The sequence below is a fragment of the Cetorhinus maximus genome, unplaced genomic scaffold (genome assembly GCF_964194155.1).
Source record: "Cetorhinus maximus unplaced genomic scaffold, sCetMax3.hap1.1 HAP1_SCAFFOLD_536, whole genome shotgun sequence".
Taxonomy (NCBI): Eukaryota; Metazoa; Chordata; class Chondrichthyes; order Lamniformes; family Cetorhinidae; genus Cetorhinus; species Cetorhinus maximus.
Genome location: NW_027596478.1, coordinates 205,813 through 219,643, shown reverse-complemented (window position 1 = coordinate 219,643; position 13,831 = coordinate 205,813). Strand labels below are relative to the sequence as shown.

At 52.3% G+C, this 13,831-nt stretch overlaps 1 protein-coding gene across 1 annotated transcript in view; it reads left to right on the top strand.

Annotated features, from left to right (window-relative positions):
- LOC144674006 (leucine-rich repeat-containing protein 71-like) overlaps positions 1-6,440 on the top strand; it is a gene marked incomplete at its 5' end in the record, with an annotated part of 47,799 nt that extends 41,359 nt beyond the window's left edge. The window contains one exon of the mRNA XM_078535583.1: positions 6,235-6,440. Within this exon, the coding sequence (XP_078391709.1) occupies positions 6,235-6,360 (126 nt within the window). The remainder of the gene's footprint in view (positions 1-6,234) is intronic.
- Positions 6,441-13,831: the final 7,391 nt, after the last annotated feature.

Below are 13,831 nucleotides of genomic sequence, written 5' to 3'. Positions count from 1 at the left end.
TTCCTCAAGCAGTTGGTCCTTCTTGATTCCCCCAAAGCAAAGCAGTCGACCAGCTTTTGAACACAGTTTTCCAGGCATTTTTTTTTCCCCAAAGCCGTAAACCACCATGTGACCCTTTTTGTAAACAGTCCACCCGGGGTCAAGAGGATTCCAGCTTCACTAAAACTGCGTCATTACCTTTCCCTGTAAAATGCTGTCTTTTCTAGGAACAGCAGCCACCAGAGAACAGCATTGACCCTTTAAGGAACAGTGTCTTTTCAAACATATAAACTCTTCCAGAACGTTCTTAGCTCTTGAAGATAAACCATTTTCTGTCAGGGAAGTGTTTTTAACACTGCCTCTGTAACAACGCCTGACCTTGTTCCGGTCTCTGCTCATCTACTGCCGAAACCCTCATCCAGGTCACCGTGACCTCCAAACTCGACAGCTCCAAAGTGCCCCTCGCTGGTCTCCCTCGTTCTCCTCTTCCTAACCTCACAGCAGCTCCCACTCCGCTGCCATCTCTGTGCTCACCGAGAATCTCTCTCGTCTTAGAATCATAGAGTCATTCACAGCGCAGGAGGCGGCCATTCAGCCCATCAAGTCTACGCCAGCTCCCCATAGAGCAACTCAGTCAGCCCCACTCCCCTGTCCGAGCCCTGTAGCCCCTGTGAGCTTATTTCCCTCCAGCGCCCATCTGATTTCCTTCTGAAATCATTCATCGCCTCCCCTTCCACGCCCCTCGCGGGAAGTGAGTTCCGGGTCACCACTCGCTGCGCAAAAATAGTTCTTTCTCCCATCCCCCCCACCTCGTACTCCTCGTACCGTCAGCCAATGGGACCAGCCTTTCTTTCTCTCCCTTATCCAACCCTGTCATCATCTTGTTCTCGCCTCGATCAAATCCCCCCCTCGATCTCCTTCGCTCCAAAGGGGAACAATCCCAGCTTCTCCCACCAAACCCTGTCGCTAAAAACCCCCTCATCCCTGGACCCGTTCTGTTAAACCCCCCCTCCGCACCCTCTCACGGACACTCGCGTCCTCCCTAAAGTGTGTGGCGACCAGATCTGGTGGGGGGGGCAGCACTCGAGCTGGGGTCCTGACCAGATCTAACAGCTTCCCCCCTTTCATGAGGGCCTGAGGTCCCATACGCTCATCACCATCTCAATGTCCTGCAGCTTGCAAAGATCTGTGCACGTGCACTCCCAGGTCCCTCTGTGCCCACCCGTTCCTGTAGAGCTGAACCATTAAGTCTATACTGCCCCTCCTATCAAAATACACCACTTTGTACTTCTCTGTCTGAGATTCCAGCTGCTGTTTCTCTGTATGATTCTAGCTAGCCTATCTTTGTGTTGTCCTCACTGTCTGCTACGCCTCCCATTTCTTTTCCTTGGTTTTAAAAATCTTGAGCTTGTTTATAAATCCCTCCATGGCCTCAGCCCTTCCTATCTCTATCATCTCTAACACCACCCCCCACCACCTCCCCACCCCACGCAACCCTCCAAGATATCTGCGCTCCTCCAACCCTGGTACCCTCCTCCTGTCCATCCCAATTTTAATCGCTCGGTCAGGGGGCTTGACAGGGTAGATGCTGAGAGGTTGTTCCCCCTTGTGGGAGAGCCTAGGACCAGAGGGCACAATCTCAGAGTAAGGGCATCGCCCATTTAAGACAGAGGCGAGGAGGAATTCCTTCTCAGAGGTGTAGTGAATCTGTGGAATTCTTTACCCGCAGAGGGCTGTAGAGGCTGGGTCGTTAGGTACATTCAAGGCTGAGATAGACAGATTTTTAATCAGTGAGGGAATCAACGGTTATGGATGAAAGGCAGGAAAGTGGAGTCGAGGATTTTCAAATCAGCCTTGATCTCATTTGAATGACAGAGCAGTCTCAATGGGCCGAATGGCCTACTTCTGCTCCTACATCTTATGGACCATTGGTGGCCATGCCTTCAGTTGCCCAGGCCCCAACTTCTGAAATACCCTCCTTACACCTCTCTGCCTCTCGACCTCACTTTCCTCCATAAAAAGACTCCTTCAACCTACCTCCTTGACCAAGAGTTTGGTCGCCTGACCTAATATCTCCTTAAGTGGCTCAGTGTCTCACCTTGTTTTACAACAGTCCTGCAAAGCTCCTTGGGACGTTCTGTTACGTTAAAGGTGCTACATAAATGCAAGTTGTTATTATAATTACCACGCCCTTGCCCACTCATCTGACCCGTCTATGTCCCTTGGCTGGGCTCACCGCTTATTTTCCTACCAGACTTCATATCGTCAGCCAACTTGGGTACATAACACTCAGCCCCTTCATCTAAATCATGAACATAGATTGCAAGTACTGATCCTTTGTGGTACTCTCCTGGTTACACTCTGCCGACCCAAAAATGTCTCACTTGTTCCTCCTCTCCATTTTCTGTCCATTAACAATCGTCAGTCCACATGAGTATACTACCTCCAGCCTCACGAGCCCTAATGTTGTGTAATAACTTCCTGTGTGGCACCTTACCGGATGCCCGTTGAAAACCTAAATACACCACATCCACTGGTTCCCCCTTATCCATCCTCAAAAACCCGGGACAAAGTTGTCCAGCAGGACTTTTATAAAAGCCAAACACTGCAGATGCTGGAAATCTGAAACAAAAAAACAGAAAATGCTGGAAAAACTCAGCCAGTCGAAAAGCCTCTGTGGAGAGAGAGAAAACAGTTAACCTTCCAAGTCCTCTGAGGAAGAGTCACAAGGACTCGAAATGTTAACTCTGTTTTCCTTCCCCTTTTATAAAATGTGTTGACTTTTCCTTAATCAGATTAGGATTTTCTAAGCGCCCTGTTACCAAATCCCTAATAATAGTCTCTAGCGTTTTGCCAGCCGCAGATGTTAAGCTAACTAGCACATGATAAGAGGAGTTAAAGACGGGATTATAAGTGATTACCTTATTTTCCATTATAATTTCACCTGTCTGCCTCTAACAGGCCCACATTTACTTTCACTAATCTCTTCCCCTTTGCACGTCTATAAAAACGATTGCGATCTGTTTTTATGTCTCGTGCTAGTCTCCTCACTTTGCTAAACATTTCAAGAATCTTTCATTGCTGGTGATTGCCTGATTACCATCATATCTCTTAATGTAACACCCAACCAGCCCCTTATGTTTTCCTTGTTTAGTTTTAAGGCCCCAGTTTTTGGACTTAACTAAATCACACTCAAACTCCATATAAACTTCTACCCTATTATGCTCACTCTTACGTAGAGGCCTCCCCCCCTTTTTTTTTTCACGAGGTTATCGGACAACCCTTTCTGGTTGCACAATACTAGATTCACAACAGCCTGTTCCCCAGTTGGTTCCTCGACATACAGGTCAAGCAACCTACCTTGTAACTCTTTCGAGTTATCAACAGATCGCATGTAACTCTTTCGAGTACATTCACAGTTCTTGGTTTTCCGGGAGTGGGACATGAACCCACAACCTTCTGACTCAAAGGCGAGGGTGCTATGAACTGAGCCACACCATTGCATTGGAACACTCCACATTATTACTGCCAATTTGGTTTGCCCAGTCAATATGAAGATTAAAGTCCCTGTGGTTACTGTGTTACCCTTATTGCAGGCACCTCTGACTTCCTGATTTATACCCTTCCCTGCGCTAGTCCGGTTAGAGGGCCGATAAACAGCTCCCGCTATTGTTTTCTGCTCCCGCCCAAACTGATTCTAACTCGAGAAGCTATCTACCCTGCAGTACTTGTTTCCCAGCTTCGGACACCTTGCAACCATGTCTCCGGCCTGGCTATTAGAGACCTGGCTGTTTCCATTTTGTGCTAATTCACTTAACTTGTCACCAGTGTTTCTCGCATTCAGATAATAGCGCCTTTCGCTTGGACTTTTTCCGAATTATCCCTGACCTTAACTGAGTCAGTCCTTTGTTACCCTCACTGCCCCTTTCTCATCCGCTCTTCTTATTTTTAACCGCTGCCCTACTCTAGAACTTTGACATTTCCTCTGCTGCTTTTGCAATTACCCTTTCCTGGATCCTTCCACCCAGTCATGCCCTCGTCTGGACCTGGAAAAATTTATTAATTTTGCTTCCAATCGCCACCCTCCATCATTTTCACATGGTCCGTCTCTGACACTTCTCTTCCCTTCCTTGACCTCTCTGTCTCAATTTCTGGTGATAGACTGTCCACCGATATCCATTACAAGCCTACCGACTCCCACAGCTACCTCGACTACAGCTCCTCACACCCCGCTTCCTGTAAGGACTCCATCCCATTCTCTCAGTTCCTTCGCCTCCGTCGCATCTGTTCTGATGACGCTACCTTCAAAAACAGTTCCTCTGACATGTCCTCCTTCTTCCTTAACCGAGGTTTTCCATCCACGGTGGTTGACAGAACCCTCAACCATGTCCGGCCCATCTCCCGCGCATCCGCCCTCACGCCTACTCCTCCCTCCCAGAAACATGATAGTGTCCCCCTTGTCCTCACTTATCACCCCACCAGCCTCCGCATTCAAAGGATCATCCTCCGCCATTTCCGCCAACTCCAGCATGATGCCACCACCAAACACATCTTCCCTTCACCCCCCCGGTGGTATTCCGCAGGGATTATTCCCTCCGGGACACCCTGGTCCACTCCTCCATCACCCCCTACTCCTCAACCCCCACCCACGGCACCTCCCCATGCCCACGCAGAAGATGCAACACCTGCCCCTTCACTTCCTCTCTCCTCACCGTCCAAGGGCCCAAACACTCCTTTCAAGTGAAGCAGCATTTCACTTGCATTTCCCCTAACTTAGTCTACTGCATTCGTTGCTCCCAATGCGGTCTCCTCTACATTGGAGAGACCAAACGCAAACTGGGCGACCGCTTTGCAGAACACCTGCGGTCTGTCCGCAAGAAAGACCCAAACCTCCCTGTCGCTTGCTATTTTAACACTCCACCCTGCTCTCTTGCCCACATGTCTGTCCTTGGCTTGCTGCATTGTTCCAGTGAAGCCCAACGCAAACTGGAGGAACAGCACCTCATCTTCCGACTAGGCACTTTACAGCCTTTACTCCCCCTCCCCCCATCCCCACCCCGTTTCTTCCCCCTCCCTTTTGTTTTTTCCAATAATTTATATAGATTTTTCTTTTCCCACCTATTTCCATTATTTTTAAATCTACAACTAAAACTTTGTTAGTCTGTCCACCCCACCCCCACTAGAGCTGTACTTTGAGTATCCTGTCATCCATTCTTAATTAGCACTTTTCTTAGATAATATCACCACCTTCAACACCTCTTTGATCCTTTTGTCTGTGACATCTTTTGATTATCTGCTCCTATCACTGCTTGCTTATCTCCACAATCACACCCTCAACTTCTCTCTCCCCCCGCACCCCCACCTTAAACCAGCTTATATTTCACCCCTCTCCTAACTACGCTCAGTTCTGTTGAAGGGTCATGAGGACTCGAAACGTCAACTCTTTTCTTCTCCGCCGATGCTGCCAGACCTGCTGAGTTTTTCCAGGTAATTCTGTTTTTGTTTTGGATTTCCAGCATCCGCAGTAGTTTTTTGTTTTTATAAATACAGAATCCAGCCTCGTTTGTGTGTGTGTGTATTGTACATACAGGATCCAGCACCCTGTGTGTGTATTATAAATGCAGGATCCATCCCTGTGTGTGCGTGTGTGTGTGTGTGTACTTTAAATACAGGATCCAGCCCCGTGTGTGTGCGTGTGTGTGTGTGTGTGTGTACTTTAAATACAGGATCCAGCCCCGTGTGTGTGCGTGTGTGTGTGTGTGTGTGTACTTTAAATACAGGATCCAGCCCCGTGTGTGTGTGTGTGTGTGTGTGTGTGTATGTATTATAATTACGGGATCCAGCCCCCTGTGTGTGTGTTTGTGTGTGTGACTATTATAAATACAGGATCCGGCCGCCTGTGTGTGTGTATATTATAAATACAGGATCCAGCCCCCTGTGTGTGTAATATAAATACAGGATCCAGCCCCCTGTGTGTGTAATATAAATACAGGATCCAGCCCCCTGTGTGTGTGTATATTATAAATACAGGATCCAGCCCCCTGTGTGTGTGTATATTATAAATACAGGATCCAGCCCCCTGTGTGTGTGTATATTATAAATACAGGATCCAGCCCCCTGTGTGTGTAATATAAATACAGGATCCAGCCCCCTGTGTGTGTGTATATTATAAATACAGGATACTGTGATTCTCTGGTAGTCAGGGCTTGTAAATGGTTTTCTGGCTCATCGTGGTGTTCCTATTCTTAATTTCAGAAGAATGCTTTCGATCTGACGTGTGAAACATACACGCTGCTTCAGGAGCTGATGTTAGTTCGAGATCCCGTTGCCAAGCATCAGGTGGTCTGCTCTCCAACGTCACTGCAAAATGAGCAGCAGTAACAGAGCTAATCTCTTCACCCTCAGCACTCCGGCAACCACCAGAAACCCTGCTCAATCCTCAGACACAGGTCTGTGCTCAGGGATCACCTCTGCTCCATGTAGTTCATCTGTCCCCAATTCAATGAATCCTTTGCTCCCCAAACCTCTGAATGGAACCACTCCTTCTTGGCCACCTGAGTCATCATGACTAATTTCAAACAATGATAATCGTTTTTTTAAAATGTGAAAGCTTCATATGAAATTTTAAAATAAAATGTCAACTGATTTCATCACAACCCGGAGTCCTGTTCAGTCCTGCAACAGTATCCCAGCCAGCAGCAAGATACTGAACACAGTCACATCAATAACACGGCACACACATGTCCCAGCTCACAGGCACACACAGGGGGAGGGGAAGGGGGAGGGAGGATGTCCTGGGTTGCAGGCACGGTTCTGGGGACAGGGCTAGGGGGGTATGTCAGAGTTACAGGAACAGGGCGATGAGATCCTGGATCCCGGGTTACAGGAACAGGGAGATGAGATCCTGGATCCCGGGTTACGGGGACAGAGGAACAGATGATGTCCTCACCATCGCAGAATTTGGTCTGACTCGCGCTGATTCATCCTAACCCCAACACCACTCAGCACTCTGCTAATCCTTATTCATCCTAACCCCAACACCACTCAGCACTCTGCTAATCCCGATTCATCCTAACCCCAACACTAACTATCCTCAGGGTAGTGTCCTCGGCCCAACCATCTTCAGCTGCTTCATCAATGACCTTCCTTCCATCATAAGGTCAGAAGTGGGGGTGTTCGCTGATGGTTGCACAATGTTCAGCATCATTCGCAACTCCTCAGATACTGAAGCAGCCCATGTCCAAATGCAGCAAGACCTGGACAATATCCAGGCTTGGGCTGACAAGTGGCAAATAACATTCACACCACACAAGTGCCAGGCAATGACCATCTCCAACAAGAGAGAATCCAACCATCACCCCTTGATGTTCAATGGCATTACCATCACTGAATCCCCCACTATCAACATCCTGGGGGTTACCATTGACCAGAAACTGAACTGGACTAGCCATATAAATACTGTGGCTACAAGAGCAGGTCAGAGGCTGGGAATCCTGTGGTGAGTAACTCACCTCCTGACTCCCCAAAGCCTGTCCACCAATCTACAAGGCACAAGTCAGGAGTGGGATGGGATACTCCCCACTTGCCTGGACGTGTACAGCTCCCACAACACTCAAGAAGCTCAACACCGTCCAGGACAAAGCAGCCCCGCTTGATCGGCACCACATCCACAAACATTCACTCCCTCCACCACCGACGCACAGTAGCAGCAGTGTGTGTACCATCTACAAGATGCACTGCAGCAACTCACCAAGGCTCCTTAGGCAGCACCTTCCAAACCCACGACCACTACCATCTAGAAGGACAAGGGCAGCAGACACATGGGGAACACCACCGCCTGGAAGTTCCCCTCCAAGCCACACACCATCCTGACTTGGAAATATATCGGCCGTTCCTTCACTGTCGCTGGGTCCAAATCCTGGAACTCCCTCCCTAACAGCGCTGTGGATGTACCTACACCACAGGGGACTGCAGCGGCTCAAGAAGGCAGCTCACCCACCACCTTCTCAAGGGGGCAATTAGGGGCGGGAAACAAATGCTGGGCCCAGCCAGAGACGCCCACATCCCGTGAATGAATAAAAAAAATTAAATTAAAGTGAGGCCCCATCTGTGCTCTCAAGCTGAAAGTGGCCGATTGGCTGGAAGAGCAGGAGAGGAGTCTCCCTTAGTGTCCTCGACCAATATATTCAATCGATATAACCAAAAGGGATGATCACATTTCTGCTTGTGGGATCTTGCTGTGCCCAAACCGGGCTGCAGCATTACGCTGACCACGCTTGAAAAGTACTCCACTGGTCGCGATCCATCGGGACCTGAGCGGCGCTATGTCAATGCAAATGGTTTGACCCACTGGGTATGCTGACCCGTACTGCAATAGCGCACAGAGGTGGCCTGCTCAGGTCCCAGCGAGCGATCACCTCGCCGGACATGCCCAGCAGGAGGGAGAGGGAGGGAGAAGGGGGAGGGAGAGGGAGGAATACTGAAGGCCGTCCAGGCAGGGGAGGATGAACTGGATCCCGGTGTGTGTGTGTGTGTGGGGGCAGCAGCTGCAGCAATGTTAGACCGTGAGCTGGGCGCCTCCGCCAATAATCAGTAACTTCTGCCGTGCTTCAGTTTCCCATTTGCGTTGAAAGAGGTGGAGTTTGACGATGAGGTGCTCTGTCCGGATGCTTCCTGACATTCTGCCTCTCTATCCGGATGCTTCCTGACGTTCCCTCTCTGTATCCGGACTTTCCATGATGTTTCCATCTCTCTATATCGGGACTCTCTGTCTGGATACTCCCTGAAGTTCCGTCTCCCAATCCGGACTCTACCTGACATATTATCCCTCTATCCGGACTCCAGCTGAAGATCCGTCTCTCTTTGCGGGTGCTTCCTGACATTCCGTATCTCTCTATCCGGACACACACTCACAATCCGTCTCTCTATCCGGACACACACTCACAATCCGTCTCTCTATCCGGACACACACTCACAATCCGTCTCTCTATCCAGACTCTCCGTGACGATCCGTCTCTCTATCCGGACTCTCCCCCTGACGATCCGTCTCTCTATCCGGACTCTCCCCCTGACGATCAGTCTCCCTATCCGGACCCTCCCCCTGACGATCCGTCTCTCTATCCGGACTCTCCCTGACGATCCGTCTCTCTATCCGGACTCTCCCTGACGATCCGTCTCTCTATCCGGACTCTCCGTGACGATCCGTCTCTCTATCCGGACTCTCCCCCTGACGATCCGTCTCTCTATCCGGACTCTCCCCCTGACGATCAGTCTCCCTATCCGGACCCTCCCCCTGACGATCCGTCTCTCTATCCGGACTCTCCCTGACGATCCGTCTCTCTATCCGGACTCTCCCCCTGACGATCCGTCTCTCTATCCGGACTCTCCCCCTGACGATCAGTCTCCCTATCCGGACCCTCCCCCTGACGATCCGTCTCTCTATCCGGACTCTCCCCCTGACGATCCGTCTCTCTATCCGGACTCTCCCCCGACGATCCGTCTCTCTATCCGGACTCTCCCCCTGACGATCCGTCTCTCTATCCGGACTCTCCCCCTGACGATCAGTCTCCCTATCCGGACTCTCCCTGACGATCCGTCTCTCTATCCGGACTCTCCCCCTGACGATCCGTCTCTCTATCCGGACTCTCCCCCTGACGATCAGTCTCCCTATCCGGACTCTCCCTGACGATCCGTCTCTCTATCCGGACTCTCCCTGACGATCCGTCTCTCTATCCGGACTCTCCCTGACGGTCAGTCTCTCTATCCGGACTCTCCCCCGACGATCCGTCTCTCTATCCGGACTCTCCCTGACGATCCGTCTCCCTATCCGGACTCTCCCCCTGACGATCCGTCTCTCTATCCGGACTCTCCCTGACGATCCGTCTCTCTATCCGGACTCTCCCTGACGATCCGTCTCTCTATCCGGACTCTCCCTGACGATCCGTCTCTCTATCCGGACTCTCCCTGACGATCCGTCTCCCTATCCGGACTCTCCCCCTGACGATCCGTCTCTCTATCCGGACTCTCCCTGACGATCCGTCTCCCTATCCGGACTCTCCCCCTGACGATCCGTCTCTCTATCCGGACTCTCCCCCTGACGATCCGTCTCTCTATCCGGACTCTCCGTGACGATCCGTCTCTCTATCCGGACTCTCCCTGACGATCCGTCTCTCTATCCGGACTCTCCGTGACGATCCGTCTCTCTATCCGGACTCTCCGTGACGATCCGTCTCTCTATCCGGACTCTCCCCCTGACGATCAGTCTCTCTATCCGGACTCTCCCTGACGATCCGTCTCTCTATCCGGACTCTCCGTGACGATCCGTCTCTCTATCCGGACTCTCCGTGACGATCCGTCTCTCTATCCGGACTCTCCCTGACGATCCGTCTCTCTATCCGGACTCTCCCCCTGACGATCCGTCTCTCTATCCGGACTCTCCCCCTGACGATCCGTCTCTCTATCCGGACTCTCCCCCTGACGATCAGTCTCTCTATCCGGACTCTCCCTGATGATCCGTCTCTCTATCCGGACTCTCCCTGACGATCCGTCTCTCTATCCGGACTCTCCCCCTGACGATCCGTCTCTCTATCCGGACTCTCCCTGACGATCCGTCTCTCTATCCGGACTCTCCCCCTGACGATCAGTCTCTCTATCCGGACTCTCCCCCTGACGATCCGTCTCTCTATCCGGACTCTCCCCCTGACGATCCGTCTCTCTATCCGGACTCTCCCCCTGACGATCCGTCTCTCTATCCGGACTCTCCCCCTGACGATCCGTCTCTCTATCCGGACTCTCCCCCTGACGATCCGTCTCCCTATCCGGACTCTCCCTGACGATCCGTCTCTCTATCCGGACTCTCCGTGACGATCAGTCTCTCTATCCGGACTCTCCCCCTGACGATCCGTCTCTCTATCCGGACTCTCCGTGACGATCAGTCTCTCTATCCGGACTCTCCCTGACGATCCGTCTCTCTATCCGGACTCTCCGTGACGATCAGTCTCCCTATCCGGACTCTCCCCCTGACGATCCGTCTCTCTATCCGGACTCTCCCCCTGACGATCCGTCTCTCTATCCGGACTCTCCGTGACGATCCGTCTCTCTATCCGGACTCTCCCCCTGACGATCCGTCTCTCTATCCGGACTCTCCCTGACGATCCGTCTCTCTATCCGGACTCTCCCTGACGATCAGTTTCTCTATCCGGACTCTCCCCCTGACGATCAGTCTCTCTATCCGGACTCTCCCTGACGATCCGTCTCTCTATCCGGACTCTCCCCCTGACGATCAGTCTCTCTATCCGGACTCTCCCCCTGACGATCCGTCTCTCTATCCGGACTCTCCCCCTGACGATCAGTCTCTCTATCCGGACTCTCCGTGACGATCCGTCTCTCTATCCGGACTCTCCCCCTGACGATCAGTCTCTCTATCCGGACTCTCCCCCTGACGATCCGTCTCTCTATCCGGACTCTCCCCCTGACGATCCGTCTCTCTATCCGGACTCTCCCTGACGATCCGTCTCTCTATCCGGACTCTCCCCCTGACGATCCGTCTCTCTATCCGGACTCTCCGTGACGATCCGTCTCTCTATCCGGACTCTCCCTGACGATCCGTCTCTCTATCCGGACTCTCCCTGACGATCCGTCTCTCTATCCGGACTCTCCCTGACGATCCGTCTCTCTATCCGGACTCTCCCCCTGACGATCAGTCTCCCTATCCGGACTCTCCCTGACGATCCGTCTCTCTATCCGGACTCTCCCCCTGACGATCCGTCTCTCTATCCGGACTCTCCCTGACGATCCGTCTCTCTATCCGGACTCTCCCCCTGACGATCAGTCTCTCTATCCGGACTCTCCCCCTGACGATCCGTCTCTCTATCCGGACTCTCCCTGACGATCCGTCTCTCTATCCGGACTCTCCCCCTGACGATCAGTCTCTCTATCCGGACTCTCCCCCTGACGATCCGTCTCTCTATCCGGACTCTCCCTGACGATCCGTCTCTCTATCCGGACTCTCCCCCTGACGATCCGTCTCTCTATCTGGACTCTCCGTGACGATCCGTCTCTCTATCCGGACTCTCCCCCTGACGATCAGTCTCTCTATCCGGACTCTCCCCCTGACGATCCGTCTCTCTATCCGGACTCTCCCTGACGATCCGTCTCTCTATCCGGACTCTCTCTGACGATCAGTCTCTCTATCCGGACTCTCCCTGACGATCCGTCTCTCTATCCGGACTCTCTCTGACGATCCGTCTCTCTATCCGGACTCGGGATTTGGGGTTTTGAGGTTTTGGGGTTTTGGGGATTTGGGAGTTTTGGGGTTTTGGAGATTTGGGGATTTGGGGTTTTGGAGATTTGGGGTTTTGGGGATTTGGGGTTTTGGAGATTTGGGGTTTTGGGGATTTGGGGTTTTGGAGATTTGGGGATTTGGGGTTTTGGGGATTTTGGGTTTTGGGGATTTGGGGTTTTGCAAATTGGGGATTTGGGGGTTTTGGGGATTCGGGGTTTTGGGGATTTGGGGTTTTGGGGGATTTGGGGGATTTGGGGGTTTTGGGGTTTTGGGGATTTGGGGGTTTTGGGGATTTGGGGGTTTTGGGGATTTGGGGGTTTTGGGGTTTTGGGGATTTGGGGGTTTTGGGGATTTGGGGGTTTTGGGGTTTTGGGGATTTGGGGGTTTTGGGGTTTTGGGGGTTTTGGGGTTTTGGGGATTTGGGGGTTTTGGGGTTTTGGGGATTTGGGGGTTTTGGGGATTTGGGGATTTGGGGGTTTTGGGGATTTGGGGGTTTTGGGGATTTGGGGGTTTTGGGGGGTTTGGGGGTTTTGGGGGATTTGGGGGTTTTGGGGATTTGTGGGTTTGAGGGATTTGGGGGTTTGGGGGGTTTGGGGGTTTTGGGGGGTTTGGGGGTTTTGGGGGGTTTGGGGGTTTTGGGGATTTGGGGGTATTGGGGGATTTGGGGGATTTGGGGGTTTTGGGGTTTTGGGGATTTGGGGATTTGGGGGGTTTGGGGGTTTTGGGGGATTTGGGGGTTTTGGGGATTTGTGGGTTTGAGGGATTTGGGGGATTTGGGGGGTTTGGGGGATTTGGGGGTTTTGGGGGGTTTGGGGGATTTGGGGGGTTTGGGGGATTTGGGGGGTTTGGGGGATTTGGGGGGTTTGGGGGATTTGGGGGGTTTGGGGGATTTGGGGGGTTTGGGGGATTTGGGGGGTTTGGGGATTTGGGGGTTTTGGGGGATTTGGGGGGTTTGGGGGATTTGAGGGGTTTGGGGGATTTGGGGGGTTTGGGGGATTTGGGGGGTTTGGGGGATTTGAGGGGTTTGGGGGATTTGGGGGGTTTGGGGGATTTGAGGGGTTTGGGGGATTTGGGGGGTTTGGGGGTTTGGGGGGTTTGGGGGGTTTGGAGATTTGGGGGATTTTGGGGTTTTGGGGGTTTGGGGGATTTGGGGGATTTGGGGGTTTTGGGGGTTTGGGGGGTTTGGAGATTTGGGGGTTTTGGGGGGTTTGGGGGATTTGGGGGATTTTGGGGGTTTTGGGGGTTTGGGGGATTTGGGGGATTTTGGGGGATTTGGGGGTTTGGGGGATTTGGGGGGTTTGGGGGGTTTGGGGGATTTGGGGGATTTGGGGGTTTGGGGGGTTTGGGGGGTTTGGAGATTTGGGGTTTTGGGGGTTTGGGGATTTGATTCTCCACTTGGTGAATATTTGGACAATCCTTGGAGCTCAGGGGGCGGGGTCTCGGGGCGGGGCTTCCAGATGACGCTAAAGGGGGCGGGTTTCAAAGGGGGCGGTCCCCATGGGGGCGGGGCTAACAGGAGGCGGTGCAAAGGAGGGAAGGGCTGCGTCATTCATGACCCGGATGCCAGGT